General features: G+C 41.3%; 1 protein-coding gene across 4 annotated transcripts in view; it reads left to right on the plus strand.

The window, feature by feature from the left end:
• ints6 (integrator complex subunit 6) overlaps nucleotides 1-18,059 on the plus strand; it is a 20,697-nt gene continuing 2,638 nt past the window's right edge. Inside the window, exons 1-16 of one of the 4 annotated variants that reach the window (XM_044365435.1) lie at nucleotides 4-475; nucleotides 585-662; nucleotides 1,255-1,404; nucleotides 6,119-6,208; nucleotides 8,144-8,327; nucleotides 10,741-10,866; nucleotides 11,194-11,345; nucleotides 11,997-12,149; nucleotides 13,451-13,583; nucleotides 13,810-13,904; nucleotides 14,024-14,134; nucleotides 14,330-14,545; nucleotides 14,981-15,107; nucleotides 15,244-15,386; nucleotides 15,519-15,705; nucleotides 15,919-16,284. In XM_044365435.1, coding sequence (XP_044221370.1) covers nucleotides 365-475; nucleotides 585-662; nucleotides 1,255-1,404; nucleotides 6,119-6,208; nucleotides 8,144-8,327; nucleotides 10,741-10,866; nucleotides 11,194-11,345; nucleotides 11,997-12,149; nucleotides 13,451-13,583; nucleotides 13,810-13,904; nucleotides 14,024-14,134; nucleotides 14,330-14,545; nucleotides 14,981-15,107; nucleotides 15,244-15,386; nucleotides 15,519-15,705; nucleotides 15,919-16,284 — 2,422 coding nt within the window. In that variant the 5' untranslated portion in view covers nucleotides 4-364. Of the gene's footprint in view, nucleotides 476-584; nucleotides 663-1,254; nucleotides 1,405-2,974; nucleotides 5,261-6,118; nucleotides 6,209-8,143; nucleotides 8,328-10,740; nucleotides 10,867-11,193; nucleotides 11,346-11,996; nucleotides 12,150-13,450; nucleotides 13,584-13,809; nucleotides 13,905-14,023; nucleotides 14,135-14,329; nucleotides 14,546-14,980; nucleotides 15,108-15,243; nucleotides 15,387-15,518; nucleotides 15,706-15,918; nucleotides 16,285-18,059 lie in introns of those variants that run through there. The other 3 variants (XM_044365436.1, XR_006405953.1, XM_044365438.1) reach the window with 3 other exon arrangements.

Raw genomic sequence — 18,059 nt, forward strand, 5'->3', positions numbered from 1 at the left:
GGACACAGCGCTCTCAGTGCAGGCAGAAGCAGGGACTCTCTGTGAGGGGAACTTTGTGACTATGAAACTTAGGAATAATTGCAAAATATTGTAAAAAATTACCAAAATCCCTCGTGAATCAATAACCTGCCCCTTGGGTTTGAGGTTTTTAGTTTAGTTTGCCCGGAAAGGGCTTCTACACTCACTATTCTTACACTTTTTTTTGAAAGAATGTGTGAGACAGACAGTTAGCCAGCTAGCCAGCCAGCTAGCTAGCTGAGAGGTGATACAGGCGGCAGGAGAACAAAAGATTTTTTTTTTTTTTTTGCGTTTTGGCCGCTTGTACTGACACCAAGTCCATGCAGAACGTGTCATTACCATCACAATGCCCGTTTTACTTTTTCTGATAGACACGTCCGCTTCAATGAACCAGCGCACCCATCTGGGCACTACCTATCTGGACGTAGCAAAAGGCGCTGTTGAGACTTTTATGAAGGTACTGTAACCACGGGACACATTCAGATCATCGTTGTGCTGCTGCAAGCTCGCCTGTCAACACCTGATCTCTCTCGATAACCGTGAATAATTGTCTCCTATCTCCACAGCTCAGAGGCAGGGACCCGGCCAGCCGAGGGGACCGGTACATGTTGGTAAATTTTGAAGACGTTCCGCTCGGGATAAAGGTTAGAGTTTGTTTTCGGGTTCATGTCCAGCTTTAACATTGCGCAGATAGATTGACTGACTGTCCTTCCATCGCTCCGCCACGCTTGTGATCACTACATCAATTGTGTCGAGAAAAAATCTTCAGGAGGAGCTTTCATACCCCTTTTAAAACATGGCCGACATTTTGTTTCAATGTGAGCTGCAAGGAACTCTGGGTGTTATTTATACAGCGAGGTGATATCTGGGAGGGGGGAGGGGGAGGAGGGGGGGGGGGGGGGGGGGGGGGCAGACTAGCCTACTTTACTTGTTTAGACCAAATTTCCACTTTAGTCATGCCACACATTGCGACTTAGTAATTTATGGTCCCCGGCGGGTCACACCATCCTGGTAGAAACAGATCAGATCAGGAACTCAGCTGCAGTGCTGTCATCTTATTTTTGCAAACAGAGAGGAAACGACCTATATAGATGTTTATCAGCTGAGATTCATAATAAAAAACATGGAAGTTAACCGCTGACATCTGTAGAAGTTGTCTGCTGTACACAACAGTGGGGTAGTTATTTAAGTTTGATGCATGTTATTAACCATATGTTTTGTTTTGCTTTCTCAAAGGCTGGATGGAAGGAGAGCCACGCCACATTCATGACAGAGCTGAGGAACCTACAAGCAACCGGACTCACAGCTATTGGCCAGTCCTTGAGGACCGCTTTTGATTTACTCAATCTCAATAGATTAGTGACTGGGATAGACAACTATGGACAGGTATGTAGTAACTGAAGAGGCAGAGAGGAAATCAGGTTTTTGGAAAGTGCTATGACAAGGTGCTCTACGCCCCCCCCCCCCACCCCCACAGACCCCCTCTTCACCCTCTCCCCCTACTCCCCTTCCCCTATCCCCAGTCTTACAAGCATCAACCACCTGCATACTGTGACCCCACACACCTTCAGAGTCATGTACTCTTGACACAAACATAAGTAAAAAAAAAAAAAAAAAAATCAGGAACAAATTATTTTTTCACTTCAGTAGCCGTTATGGATTTCACCATTGATTTGGTGACTTGTGTTTGTGTTACATACCGCCACTGTGCGCTTAAATCATGGATATCTTCATGCTAATATTTTTAGCTGCATAGAGATTAGAGCTATAAATTAGCTTGAAGCATAAAAGCCCAGAAGTGCATGATGTATTTAAACAGTTAAGGAAGTCTGCACAGATCTGCGCTCCAGTTGCTGTTGTATTAGGTACACTGAGCTAAAAAAAAAAAAAATACAACATGCCTGCATTAAATCCCATCTTCATAAAGGTTGTAATGTTCAGTTTTGTTGCAGCTGTTTTAGGGAGTTGATTAAAAATCATGGTCATTTTGGAAGTGCCGTTAAATTATATTACCTGAGAGATGGTTCTAATATTTAGTCAAATCTCATTAATATAAATACAATTTTTTTTTTTTACAAAAAAAAACATTTCAGTGTCAGTACAGCCTCCAGAATGAGTACACCTCAAAATAGTTTGAACAAAAACTGAACATTACAACTTTCATCATAGTAGGATTTCTTGCTGCTCTGTTGTATTAGACTTCATTATTTTATGCTAAGTGCTCCTGATAAATAAGCATCTGAATGTAGTTTGCAGCTGGACAGAGGACCATGATACTGTTTCTACCATGACTGAAGTCTAAACTTCATGGCCCTTCATGTCTTGATAAGCACATTCTGACGCTGTTTGTGAAAAGACTTTTTTTTTTTTTTTAACATTTTACTGAGATATTATCTGTTGTTACATTATTGTGTGTAATGTAACATCTGGACCGCCTGAAATCCTGAATAATTCTTGAATAATTTTATTATTCTGTACAAAAAAAAATAATGAATGTTCAGATATTTACAGAAAGGCTTTACAGTGTGAGACTGATTGTGCAGGTTAAGAGAAATGTGCTTTAAACTATAATTCACAGATGTTGTTTCCATTGTGTTGCACCGCTCGGTTTTAATGTGTAAAGTCTCTCCTCCTGCTGTACAACAGAGTAGGTCTGATTCACAGATAGTTTGGATTCAATATAACAGTCAAATATTCATCGAGCCCACAAAGTCTGTGACTAATTTAGTGTTACCGGTTCAAAAAAGTGCTGTCCCATGACATCACCGGTTTGTCTTGGTTCTCAAATCTCCGGTTTAGGAGGTAAATAATGGAAGTAAAGTCAGGGGAGAAGGGGGTATGATAGATAGAAGTTGTGTGATTGTGTTTACAGTTTGACTGCTTGTCTAATGTCAGTTAAATGACTTATCTGCAACACACGATAAAGTCTTCTTTCATCGTGCTAATTACCTTGCAGCGTTTCACAAAATGACCGGAGTGGCTCTATCTGACTTCGTCTCATGAGGACAGAAATCAGAAAACAGCTCACAGGAGATGTAACACACCACCATGTTGGATTTTTCTGGCCAGTGTCTGGAAATGAGGTGATGCTTTCTTCACCAGGGCTACAAAATAGTCCAAGCTTAGAAGTCTAGTCCATAGCCAGTGTAATTGCTAGGTGGGGGTACACACTCGTGGTTGTGTTTGAATCAAGATGTCTGTTTTCCAGCGTGGAGGTAAGTTGGGAGGCTGATAACAATTATGAATGTTTAACTTTTATTTCCTGAGTAACAAATGGAAGATCTCTACCATCCAGGGTGATGCGTATATACAGCATGCATAATGCATGTCCGATACACTCGGGGGAGTTTGAATGTCAAATGCCAACCACGCTGTCGGGCTGGCAGATGCAATATCCACATGAACACACATGCCTGTGAATACATACAGCACATGCTGAAGTCAAGGTTACTTTGACCTGCGCTGGTCCACCAGTGACCTCTGCCCACTGACAGCTGGATTTTCGGTAATTATAGTTTAATGTGCAGTTCTTCTCTTACTCGCCTTTTCACAACTGCAAGCAGATCAGTTTCAGCATAGATGGCAGTCTCCCATCTACTCCTAATTTGACTATGACATTATAACTCATGTTGTAGCCAAAAGTAAGCAGTGTCATTTTCTTATGTGCTTTACAAAGAATCGTTGTAGGTCTCCAAATAACAAGTGTTACTGATTAGTCTGCCTTTCCTTTTTGCAATCAATTATCTTTTAGTTTTAAAATGTTAGATAATAGTGACATGATTTTTTAAAAATTCCATGTTTTGTCCAAACAACTGTCCAAAACCCAAATATATTACATTTTCAGTTATGTGAAACAGAAAATTAGCAAATTCTCATGTTTGAGAAGTTGGAAACAGAGAATGTTTTGTCATTTTATACTTTTATAAACTACTTAAATCATGAATCAGTTATAATGATTTATTACAGGATCATTTTCTGTCGATTGAGTAATTAATTAATTGAATAATTTCAGCGTTACACCTCCTGTGAGCCCTTTTCTCTTCTCATATTTTATTATTCTTTTTTGTTTCTTTTATGTGAAGCTCAAACTACCTTTCTAGAGGACTTTCTTCAGGGGAAGTGGAACTATGGCGCTTCCTTATAAAATTAACTTGCTCGTGAGCAAATAACGTGGGCTGAGTCACATTTACATTAATACTGATTTGATCACAGCGGGGTGGGGAGTCTAGATATTGGTGACAAACCCTATTTCCTTTTAACTTGGACAAAATGATCTGAAACACTGTCTTATTTCAAGTTTCAGACCAGGAAAGATACCAGGCTGAACCTTCAGAGGTGCAGCTGTTTCCTATTGAGCCTTCAGAACTCACAGAGAGGTTTCATCAGCGCTCTGATGACTACACACACACTTAGATGTGTTTTGTTGTGTATTTTTCAGTCTCGTTTTGCTTCAAGAGCCGTAAATCAAAGCCAGGCTAAAGTGATGCAATAACTCGTGTTTGATTGGCATTGCATTTGATGTTCCCCGTATAAATAACTCAACATCGTCCACTTTTCTTTCCAATTTAATTCATAAAGAAGAGTCGACTTTGATTTTTCATCGTGGTATTCTAAAGTGCAGAAGGTGAAAGGCAGTCAGTGGGATAAGAGAGCCAGACAGAGAAAAGACAAAGGGGAGTAAGCCTGTGGGGGAGTTAATATTGCCCTGGAGTGCTTCTCTCTACAGTAACAAAGAGCCCTCCAGGTTGCCAGGCATCTGAGATGACTCTCCCCTGGGAGATGAAGAGGGCTTTGGAGGTAGAGGGGGAGCCGGCCGGCAGGTAATCCCGACACTGATCACTGTTTCATTAGGAGAGCAATGGATGGACAGGGAAGGATGAGAGTGAGGAAATGATATGACTGGTGACGTTTGGTTGTGAGTTAACACGTCAGCCTGGGTGATAAACAGGGCTCTAATGGTCTCCATCAGTCCGGTGCTGTGTTAGCAGACCAGCGATCCGGCTGATAATACACTGACCTGCCAAACTATGGTCGACAAAATCATGTTTTTATAGCTGACTGTTTTTTTTTCAACCACCTTATGACTAACATCTAATTGCATAGCAACAGTAAAAGCTAAGTGAGCCCATGTGACTCAGATGAAATCATCTTTCATCTGGCAAGTTAGCCTCATCGCTAACTCATTAGCATGCTAAAAAAAAAAAAAACACCCAATATCATAAAGGGATTTTGGAGAGGAGGGGGGGAAAAAAATTCTAGGTTGTCATGGATACCTACAGCACTGTGGATCTTGGTAGTATCCTGCTCTGTTTACTTTGGGCTGTTTGTGTAACTGGACAGATCCATCATTCAGCAGAATCCACAGCCTACAGGTAGAATCCAAACCGAGTGGGTCCACATCCATTAATAAACTGCACCGCCGTCAGAACAGGACGGCCTTTATGAAGCGCGGACGACTCTGCAGAGAAAGTCCAGCCCCGCTGACGGGGACTCGCTGACGGAACTTGTCGAGGCTGCGTTAAGGTTATATACTGTTAACTCACCAAGTTACTCTGTGGTCTTGGAGATCCTACAGGGCTGATGCATAGTGATAAATGCAGTGCTGCTCCAGTTTCACTTTATCAGCGTGGAGTGCTGATATCATGAAATACTGTGGGGGTCTTGCAGAAAAGAGGTTTCATATAGATCCTCAGGTAATGTTTCCTGCCATTGTGAGGGACAGAGTGAACCTGTACTGCAGATACGCACGAAAATGTGTCTCGGAGGTATAAATGTAGTCACACTGCACTGAAGACTGTGCTGTTACTGTTTCTATTTATTATTCCCTCGAGTTAAGTTCTCTCTTTCATACACCCACCCTCTGAAAATAGATTCCCTGTAAGTTAGCTATATTATGGTACATTAGTTGTTCTAATTTCTATCTCACACTTTCAAGCAGCATAAAGGTGCCAAAGTCCAATATGAATTTTTCTCTCAGCTTCTATAAATGTTCTTCACTTTTCTTTTTTTTTTTAAAAGTTATTTGACACACGCGTTTGCCGGCAGTCATGTTTCAGTTTTAAAATGATCACCATTAATATGTCCGTTTCTATCCGCGCAGGGAAGGAACCCCTTTTTCCTCGAACCCGCCATCATAATCGCCATCACCGACGGCAACAAGCTGACCTGCAGCAGCGGAGTCCAAGACGAGGTCAGCCACCATCTCCACAGAGACGTTGGGTCCCAGCCAATCAGGATTGCTTCCTGGTTGACTGGATGACAACTCTGGTGTCTGTCTGATCACACAACCATGCAGACAACGTTCCCTTTAACACAAGCATCCATTACTTCATCAAACACTTTCCTGTTACCTGTCACTACGGAGGCTGACATTTCATTAACAGAACAGCTGCTATTACAAAGTCCTCCTATATTTTCCTCACAGCTTCATATCTTACCTGTCGTACTGTGAGCTATCGCTAACGTACATACCTTTTAGAAGAATGTTAGAAACTGTAAATCTGTTTAGTTTTAACATCTGAGTGTCATTGTGATTAGGGCCGCAACTAGCAAGTCTTTCGAAATTAATCAGTTGATCTTTAAAAGTGTCAGAAAATAGAAGAAAGTGTCCCTCGTAATTTCCCAAAGCCAGAGTTGACATATTCAAATAAGCTTGTATTGTCCCAAAACTCAAAGATCTTCCATTTACTATCATAGCAGTAAATATTCACATCTGAGAAGCTACAACTAGTGAGTTTATGGCATTTTTGACTGACTCGGTTATTCTTATCATTAATTAGCCTGCCTATTTTTTGATGAATGGATAAAACCTTTAGTCTATAAATGTCAGGAAATAGTGAAAAAAGGCCCATTATAATTTCCCAGAGCCCGACGTGATGTTTTCACATGACCAAACCAAAAGATATTCAGTTTAACAGAACAGAAAAGAAAACCTCACATTTCAGAAGCTGAAACCAGCAAATGTGTGATATTTTAGCTTGGTAAATGACCTGAAATATTCATTGATTTTTTTTTTTAATTTTATTTTATTTTTTCAAAAATTCTGTAGAATAATAGATTACCAGAATAGTTTCTGATTTAATTTTCTGTCGACCAGCTAATCTATAAATCATCTATTGTTTCAGCTCTAATTGTGATACAGAAGTACGACTACAAAGGTCACTTGTGTCGCTGCCTCAAAAGCATGTAGCGTGTGTTTGAAGAGCTGTGAACAGAGTGATTCCTCAGTGGTCTGCTAGGCTAGAGTATAGTCATTTCCCTGTAACTCTACCTTGAATTATTTATTTCTGTCTCTCATTCTGTAAGATGTCATTCCCTCTGCATCTACCATCCATGTTGAACATTTTCTGCTGCTGCTCCCTGTCAGATGACCTCTGACTACTCTGTTATGGCATGAAGTCAGATTTGTAGCTCCAGCAGGCCATACACATACAGTAGAATTACTGCAAATCCATGATTCTGCAGCCACAATCTAATTTATGGCCTCTGTGATAATTCCAGACTGGGCACAAGTTACCAAGTGACGTTCGGTGGGGAAGGTTGACTTTAATTGCAGCTCTCTTAACACAGTTATTTAAAAATATCTGGGCTGCCTAGGAAAGCATGAAAAGAAAATTTATAAGAAAACCTGAATCTGTACTTAAGGAGCAGTACGATAGAAGGAAGCCTGTTACTGTGAAGGAACACTATGAATTATTTAAAGAACTCATACTAGTAGAAAGCAATATTAGTAAATCCTTTGTGACAATATATAGAATTTGAAGTTGTCATAGTCATGTCATTTTCTGCAAGTTCAATTGATAACCAGTCAACAGATAAAAGCACTAAATGGGGATGTCTGTTTTTGGAAAATGCGGTGAGCTAAATACCTGATCAAGCTTCTTCATCACACTGATGCAAACAACCACACTGCTCATTGATTTGTAGAATTGCCCCCAATAGTCTTAATAGAACCAGAGCTATGAAGGGGAGTGTTACCTCAGTATAATCACTACAGCAAAATCTCTCTGTCTCTGTCATGGTAGTGAACAACTCTAACCAATGCTTCCACATTGTCTGCAGTTATGATCCATGGTTCTTCTGTCATAGACACTCAGCCCTCTTGTTTTTCTCCTCCATCCTCCAGCTCCATCTGCCTCTGACCACCCCGCTACCAGGTAGCGAGCTGACCAAGGAGCCCTTCCGCTGGGACCAGCGTCTGTTCGCTCTGGTGTTGCGCATCCCCGGCAACGCTTCGGTAGAGCCCGAACCCCTCGGAGGCGTCCCACCTGACGATTCGCCCATCACCCCCATGTGTGAGGTCACTGGAGGTAGGCAAACTGAGTGCAAGTCAGTGTTCGGTGAAGGCAAAATATGTGACTGAAGCGTGCGTTGCTGAGATATAGTAGGTACGTTCCAAATGATCCTTTTCTTTACATAGTGTCTCAAACCAAAGAGGAACATTCTGACGTTTTAGTTTTTTATTATTGTGTCATGCATACAAATGCTTATAAGACACAACAAATGAATATAAGCCAGATCCAGTATTTGGCGCATATTGTGCATATTTCAAATGTTACTGTAAATTATCCAAAAATTAAGAAAACCCATCCACACAACTTCCATAATCAGACCTCCAGGCCTTCATGTCTGCAACAAAATGTATAAATGACCGATAAAGCATAAAAACTGTAACCTGCAAAAGAAATCAATGTTAGGAATTGTATCTCGTCTGCTGTTCCAGGCTTTTGAGACATTTGGCGAACTCGGCATCAAAATTAAACAAGCAACTTTCGATCATCTGCGCACCAGAATATCTCAGCTACTTACAAAGTAACATAATGAGTTTTGTTTTGTACAGCCAAGTACTGTATATTTGTACATAGATGTCATTATATCTTATTTTGGAAAACACCATGGATATAATCCTCTTGTGGATGACACAAGCCTAATTTCTACAGCAGAGCCCGGTGGAACATGCTGGGGCAAGCTCAAAGTATTTATAACACCAGATCAAAATAGCTATTTGGTAAGTGCATTCCGTAGCGCAGCTGATGAATCATCTGTGTCAATACAAAGAAAGAGGAGAATAATAGGTCTGTGGGTTTTTGGGAGGGAAAAAAACAAAGATAGAGATAAGATAGACTTGACTGTTTTTCACTTCAGCGGGGGACAGCCAGGAGCTCTGTCTCAGCGCTGTGTTGCTCAATATTCAGAGTTACTTGTGTTTACAGGTTTGCCGGTGGGAGCCGAACAACCCGGCACAAACACAGTATGCTCTTGTTTTAACCACCGTGACTCCGCTGGAGTTGTTGAGCAGGGGTTAAGCGCTTTGCTCAAGTACCCTCAAGCAGTAATTGTTGATTATGGTTAGAAAGCTCCGATTTTCCCACCTAGTCCAGAATTGGAACCGTCTTTTACCCGTTCGCAGGCCCGTCAAGATACTTTCAAGCCAATGATTTCAATCTGTAAATCCCCCCCGGCTGTAGAATAAGCCAAACTCTGGCAGCCCTACCGACCAGTTTTAAGGAACATCCACTTTAGAGAAGCAGACTTTTATCCCTCTTGTCTCCAGTCCTCATGCTGCCTGGCTGTGGAAGCAGCTGGCAGGAGGAACAGACTAGAATGATGCTGATGGAAGGTTAAGATTAACACACAGAACAGAGAGCACACCAAAGCTCTCTGTAGCAGTCAGTGGTGCTGAATGCAGAACATGACACAGCTCCATTGTCAGTGACGGTCTACAGTACACGCTGCCTGACCATTACTGCTGATGGCAGACCTGACACAAAGCCACGGCCTATTGAAATGAGTGAGTGAATGGGTGCATAGCAAGGTCACAAGAGGTGAAGTTGGAGGCAGTTAATGGCCCTGAAGGCTGAATTAGACCAATCAGTTGTAGCTTTGTCTGATTCATGGTCTTTACTCATGTGACCTTTTCCTGCTTTGTGACTGATGAAGAGCTTTAGAGGCATATTTCATGCCAAAGCACCTTTTTGCATACTTGTAACAGCCAAGGACAGATAACCCCCATGATGATGAGCACAATGTGAAATGGAGAGCACTTGAGATTACACCGTACCTATAGTCAGCCACTGCAGGGTTTTTAAATTCCTCTCTAGCTTCACTGCTGGTACCATTTATGTATCCGTCTCCAAGTTGGTAAAATATCTTAAGCTTTGTTTTTCTTGAGAGAAGAGATGAAACATTCAATGAAAGAACGTTCAAATAGTAGGGCTGGATATTAGCTCCAATCTCCCAATTTGAATTGAGTTTTGAATCATAAGTGTATTTATTCATGAAGATTCTGTTACATAAGATACGGTAAATCGCAATGTTTCATAAGTATTCTATTCCACAAGCAAGCAGCTATCATTCAGTATATGTTAGTCTTTGACTAACATAATAGTAACCTTGTGTAAATTGTAAAAGCTTGAATTCCACTATCATGCAGCCTTCACTGCATGTTTCTGTCAAGTAACCCAAGTCTACACATAACATTTATTGCAAATGTGCACAAATTCACTTTTCAGCTTCTTCTGCTGCCCCCAAGTGGCCAAAAAAGTGACTCTTTTCAATTGCTTGAATAGCTAAACCTACAGTGAATAGGTGTGAAGGATTTGAACTCCGATACTATTTAAATTTAGGAAAAAAGCTATAAGTCCAACCCTATAATATTGTGTTTAATATTCAGATGTCCAGGTCTGTACCCACATTCTATACATGTGTTTGTGTGTGTTGCAGGTCGCTCGTACAGCGTGTTCTCACAGCGGATGTTGAATCAGTGTTTGGAGTCTCTGGTACAGAAAATCCAGAGCGGAGTGGTGATAAACTTCGAGAAGACGGGGCCCGACCCTCCTCCGCTTGAGGGTAAGAGTTTGTTTTAATGAATTTTATTACTGACTTTATTTCTAAAATACGTTTTTGACAACCGCTGCACCATGTCTGCAGTGATCTGTGGAGGGGCTCTTCTCTCTCTCTCTCTCCCACTCACTGTTTTTTTTTAATCTTCTCTGAGCTTTTATTTTCTGTTGTTCATAAAGAGCTGGTGGATATTAGTTAGACACCTCCACTTTCATATTTTGATTCAGCCTACACACTTAGTTAGTTTATCTCAAACCTTTTGTTGCATTTTCATACCTCACAAACACCTTCTAGTCTTTAACTGCTTCCTCTGTACTGTATGTGTCTGTGCAGACGCTCCAGCTGAAACAGTGAAGTCCGGTCTGCAGCCTTGGCATTGCTGTCACAAGCTGATCTATGTACGACCCAACCCTAAAACCGGTGTTCCCATTGGTCACTGGCCCATCCCGGAGGCCTTCTGGCCGGACCAGAACTCCCCCACGCTGGTAAGAAACAATGAAAAGTATCAAGAAGAATGCTTCACAAGAGAACATTTGTATGGTTCGATTATGCACCCGTTAAATATCTTGCATTCATATCATGTAGCTTTTTCATGACGTAGAGGAACAGTAGGATAATCCTAAAGTTTTGAAAAACTTAACAAAGAATACATTTATATCTAATCTGTACAAAGAATGGAAAGCAAATATTTGCTTCCTTGAGAACATCACGTATAAAAGCCAGACATGAAAGGTAAATTTGACTGTGTTTACCTGCACACTCAACATAAAGGTCATACAGTTCCTGCAATAATCATGGTGCAATAGTAAAGGGAAGTACTGAGGGTGATAAAACAGGAGCCAAATCTATTGCACAGTGAAACAACAGCAACAAGATTCGGCATGTGAATGGACAGGCAGCAGCTCCATTGCATGTGTTTTATCACTGTAAATATCGATAAACCAACAATCAGTCTGTCATGAGTAAAAATGGAACATCAAATATAAATATAATTGTTTGCAGACAGACAGGAAAAGACAAAAATGACAGGATTATCTTTATGGAGATACAGTTTTCTCTAAGTGCAGAATATTATTGTTAATGTGATGTAATATGTACTGTAACAGTATCTACCTCTCCCACACACACACACACAGCCCCCCCGCTCAGCCCACCCCCACGTACGTTTCTCCTGTCTGGATGCGGAACCCATGGTGATAGACAAAGTACCCTTTGACAAGTATGAGCTGGAGCCCTCGCCTCTCACACAGTACATTTTGGAGAGGAAGTCCCCGCACACCTGCTGGCAGGTACAGCACCGTCACAAACACACATAACATACACACTATGAGAGAAAGCTTCAAGCTGAAATCCATTATGTTCAACATTTTCACCTGGTGGTTTTCCGATCATTTAATTTTGGCACATATCAGGATGCTAACAGATACGTATTCTGTTATATTTGCTGTGGTTTGATGGAGACAATATTTAGGAAGTTTTCAGGTTTTCACACTGATTCCCAAAGGGTCCAAAATCTCAATTTACAGCTCACTAAAGAGTAAACTAGTGTTAATTATGAAGCAAATAGACAATAAATGAACGAGAGATTGATTTCTGACACAGCGACTGTGATAACTGTACACACACATTAGCATGCTAATGTAAACATTCCATTCAATGAACAGGCTTAAAGGTTTTTACTTAACTTTTTTCCCCTACTCGTGGTAAAGATTGTAAGGATCTAATAAGACTAAACATCATGCTAGTACCTCTGTAAGGATGTATTTGGGCACAGCAGAGCTTTGAGCTAAATGCTAATGTCGACACAGTGAAGATGCTAACATTGCTGATGTTTAGCATGTTAATATTGCTAACATTGGCTAATTGGCACTAAACACAAATTACAGCTGGGGCTGAGGGGAATGCCATTAGTTTTAGTTGTCAGATATTTGGTCCATAAATCAAAGTATTGGAGAAATTAAAATTCTGACCTGATGGTGGCACTATATATATGAAAAGTCAGGGGATCAGCAAAGGGATTACAGTTCATCCTGAGGAGGTTGTGAATGTGTGTTCCCAATTTCATGGAAATCCATCCAGTAGTTTAAAGATATTTCAGTCTGGCTCAAAGCGGTGGAACAACCAGCCCTGCAGTGCGCCACTAGCATGGCTAATAACAATGGTAAAGTTGTCTCTTTTTCATCCATCTAACAGTTTAGTTTTCCAGTGTGCTGCTTCATGGAGTGGTTAGTGTGTAGCTTTTCAGCCTTGTATTTGACTACAGTCTATATACGCAGGCAAGTAAATGCAAAAATGGAAATGCAGTTATCATAGGCTGTGTCCTACATAGCCTCGTAGAGTGAAAGTCAGACAGAGGTTAGCTGAAGCGAAAACAATTAGCTTAAAAATCTCAGAGGGAGTGTTAAAAGTGCAAGCTTCTCTTTAAAGGAGATGTTCATACAGAGTTGAACAGCAGCTCACAGGCCAGTTGACAAACACATTTCAACCCAAAATCTCTGTAGGTCCTATGTTTTCCAATGTGTTTGCTGATTGAATAGTTCTGATGACATCATTCATCCACTGATTTTTTTTTTTTCCTCTTTTCTTTTAGGTGTTTGTGTGTAATAGTGCCAAGTACAGTGACCTGGGGCAACCCTTTGGTTACCTGAAGGCCAGCACAGCTCTGAACTGTGTCAACCTGTTTGTAATGCCCTACAACTACCCCGTGCTTCTGCCACTTCTGGGTAAGACTTATAAATCCATAATCATGTTTGGGATTATCTCTTATTTTTAGTCTGTCTGTATGCGGTTCTGTGACATCATTTCTCTCAGTAATCTCCCTTTATTTTAGAAAGTTGTCTTTTTTTTTTAATGAAGTTGAGTCTTTTGTTCTGGTGAGTTGTGGGTCGGTGAAACTCTGCTCTGATCTTTTTGTTTTTGTGTTTTTGTATTTATGTATGCTTATTACAGACGACTTGATTAAAGTGCACAAGTTCAAGCCCACCATTAAATGGCGGCAGTCCTTTGAGAACTACCTGAAGACCATGCCACCGTATTATATCGGGGTCAGTGGATACATGAATCATTCTTCCGTCCTAAAGTTTTGTCTCATTTGATTAACATACTAAAACCATCAAAGATCTTCATCGACTGTATTGCTGTGTTGTTGTTTTTTTTCCCACAGTCCCTGAGGAAGGCTCTGAGAATCATGGGAGCACCAAACCTGCTGGCTGATAACATGGAGTATGGCCTGAGCTACAGCGTGGTCTCCTACCTGAAGAAGCTCAGCCAGCAGGTTAGAAATTGAGCTTTTCATGTCTGGGCACATAAAAACAAAGAAAGTGTGAAACCTATACTGAAAAACAATACACAACATTAGTGTGTATGTTATTTGTATTGTCTTATACATCAATAAGATGCTAACAGAAATCATTCCACTGCATTCACATTGCACCAGTCACACGCCTTTTTAATTTGCTCTCGTTTCCAGACAAAAATCGAATATGACCGCCTGATCGCCTCCATTGGTAAGAAGCCAGCACCGGAGGCCGGCATCAAGGTGCGTTGGCGGGGTGGAGGCATATCTCTGGCACAGCGCAGGGACTTCATCCAGCAGCTGCAGAGTCTCACAGGAGAGACTCCAACTCTGCCCCTGGAGCTCAACCCCAAAGAGTTCCAAGGCTTTCACCTGGCACTACTCAACAAGGTCAGATTATTATCATTATTAGTAGTAGTAGTATTATTAACCTTTCCTTTACAGAATTCAAGTTTGTTGGATTTTAATGTTGAGCTCAGTAGTAACTTTTTGACTTTTTCCTCTGTATTTTGGAAGAGTAGAAAGTGCTACTCATTCACTTTCTTGTCCTGCTTCTCCTGGCGGTTCATCTTACAATCCTCCTGAGTTGTTGATGTTTTATGTAGTGTGTTTTTTAAGATGCTTGAGGGCCTTTTGAAAAATGACTCTCTCCAACTGTATCCACTGTATATCCACTCTGTTATGGCCACAGTACGACAATAACTCACCATAAAGTGACCAACTTTCCTGGCTTGAAGGGAGGCAGAATTTAAGCTCGCATCACTCACTAAAGCAGCAACTCGTACATGACTAAAGTTTTGTTGTTTTTTTTCCTGTCCTCCTCAGGGTCTGAAGCCACAGAGCTTTAGGAATCCCTACGACATCCCTCGCAGCCACCTGCTGGACCAGCTCAGCCGCATGAGGAGGAACCTGCTCAACACCAGCGTCTGTAATCTCAGAGGACAGGACTCAGGTAGGTCACTGTGCAAGTCTGTTGTGCTCAGTGGCCAGTGGAAAAAAAAAACAACAAGATTTTCAGCTGGTGTTGAATTAGATTTTAAAAGAAATCTCTTCCTCCATGTTGATGAATTCTTTTGTCTGCTGTCCAGACCAGCTCCACAGCGTGCCAATAGCCCAGATGGGCAACTACCAGGATTTCCTCAAAGCTGCTCCTCAGCCTCTTCGAGACGCAGACCCTGAGCAGCCCAAGCGCCTGCACACATTCGGCAACCCCTTCAAACTAGACAAGAAGGTAAGTCCCGCCGCCTCATATTTCCTAATCCTAGCTCTAACCATAGAGGAACATAGAGGCACATAAAGGTTATTAGTAAAGAAATACATTGACCTTTATACCCGGTCAATAACCTCCTCGCTCTTCTCTCAGGGTATGATGATCGACGAGGCGGATGAGTTTGTGACCGGCCCGCAGAACAAGGGCAAGAGACCAGGAGACAGCAGCAACATGCCGGGCGGAGGACCCAAGAGACGGCGCTGCATGTCGCCTCTTCTTCGCCTGGGCCGAGCCTATACCCCCCCAGTGACCCCTCCCGCCAGCCCTCGACCCACAGCAGGTGAGCGTGCACACAGAACAAACACTCAATCGGTTTTACTCCTCATTTCTGGTTGCTTGAGAGTAGGATTGAATTAAATGAACGCTCTGACATGAACGCAGCACTAGACTCTCCTGCCTTGTAACATCTAAGCTGTAAAATAGTCCAAGCATGTGCTGTACCTCTGTTGCTACTGTTGTGACACTATTTTTTTTAAATGTCTGACCCTTACAGACATGGACGACGGAGCGCTTGAACCAGACCTGATCATCAACCACCTGAATCAGAACCACTACGGACCAGACGGGAGCTCAGATTCGGAGACGGAGAATCCCTCAGGACCTGCAGACCACCAGGAGAACCACACGGCAGCGGACCCACAGGACCTCCGGCACAGTGACGAGGAGGAGAACGGGCGGCCCAGAGTCGGAGAGCTGCCGCCAGGCATCGAGGGAGGAGCGGAGATGGTGCTGGTGGATGATCAGCCGCCTCGATACCTGTCACCCGCTGCTCTGAAGAAACACATTCACAACGAGACGGTTAAGGTCAACAACGAGCTGAGGGCGCTCATCACCAAGGAGATCAGGAAACCAGGCAGACGTATGTAGCTAAACATGGTCAACAAAATAAAAGAAACTGCTTACATGTAGGGTATTGTTAGAAATTATCTGAATTTCTGTACCAATACCAAAGCTATCCTTTTTTGATAACTTCTACAAAAAAAACATTTTTAAATTTAACAAAAGAAGCCAAAGAACTTGAAAGTTAATGTCAAAGTCCAAGCAGCTGTGCAAGAACTTTGCCTGTTTAAAACTGACAAAAGTAAATACTTGATTAAAGAATACATAAACAAGATTATGAATTTGACCAGACTCAAAAATAACCATTGATGTGGATCATTGTCACTTCTTTCAACCCACAGTCTCCACAAGAACTCTAAGTTTCAATATTTATCACATGGATGATGCATTTGGTGAAATGATATTTCATTTCATCAATACTGTGTTTTGAGTTTAAAAAAACAGACCCATCCTCGGCTCTTGTCCGATTTTGCCAAAAGAGGAGTGGCCTTTTCTTGGCAATAAAGTTTAACTTCGACCTTGACACAAAGCTGTTTTTCTCAAAAACTGTGCACTGCAAAAACGGCCAGCTGTGGATGTAGTGATGCAGTCTACATGATGAGGTGTACAACATACACCAGCTACAACATGAACCATGACTCTTGCTGTTTCTTTTAAAGAAATGAAATAACATTTAAATATTAAGTGAAATGACGTTCGATTTAATTGCTAAAAGTGAGCATGCTTTACATACTTTAGTTTAGGTACATGCGTCCATTTTTCAAATAATGTGAATCATGACAAATCAAAGACAAAGGTCCACCAATCACAGCAGAGCAGGTGTGTGAGCCAACTGTGGAGCAGGAGGTGACAGGCCACCTAGAATAGAAAATAAAATCTTTTACATCAAAGCAGTTAAAATGAAGCAAATGTTGATGCATCAGGAATCAGTCTACACTTCAGTGACAGTATGCTCACTACTTCCACCCAGACTACATCACTTGTCCAAATGAAGTGGTGCTAAAATGATTAAAGTCCTCCTCATATATGTTTTTCTTCTTGTTCCTTCAGTTGGATGTTTGAGCTTCACTGTACAGAATGATGTATGTGCAGAGTTTTACACTAAAAGGCTGTTTTCACATTCATCTTCTGAAAGTGGAAACTTTGATCCCACCTTAAATCTGATTTTTTAGGGGCGGGCCTATGAGCATAATTTGTGACATCACAACTATTTTGGAGCCAATCATGGTCCAGTATACAACTTAAATAAGTGTGATGTTGAAACTTGAAACCTCCACACACTGAGACTTGACTTGACAGTGATCTTGTATCTAGCAGTTAAACTTTTAAAAATGAACCGTATTTGCATATTGATCGATTCTGGATATTTAATGAGGGAGAAGGAGGAGATGTCATTTTAAGAATCTTAAAGTGATTTTAAACTTTTTTGTGTGTGGAAAAACCATATCAGACACACATTATTGTCCCACGCAGAGTATTATATGTTAATACATCTCTGGAGGGAATCTTTAATGAATCAATTAATCATTTTTTAGGCTGATACTGACACCTAGTAATATTTAATTATCTAATACTTAAAAAATGTTAAGTCTGATATATTGGCCAGTTTTGTTTTGGGTTTTTTTTTTTACATGAATACATAAGAAACAAATAAGGATCCCTCAAAATTGGTTGTTAAATGATGGTGACTACAGTTGAACAGTAAACTTGTCAGTGCTCTCTGGTGGACAAACTGTTTTACGGCAACACTGTTTGTCTCTAAACATGACTATTATTTCTGTGTTGCAGTTTCTT

The sequence above is a fragment of the Thunnus albacares genome, chromosome 11 (assembly GCF_914725855.1).
Source record: "Thunnus albacares chromosome 11, fThuAlb1.1, whole genome shotgun sequence".
NCBI classification, from domain to species: domain Eukaryota; kingdom Metazoa; phylum Chordata; class Actinopteri; order Scombriformes; family Scombridae; genus Thunnus; species Thunnus albacares.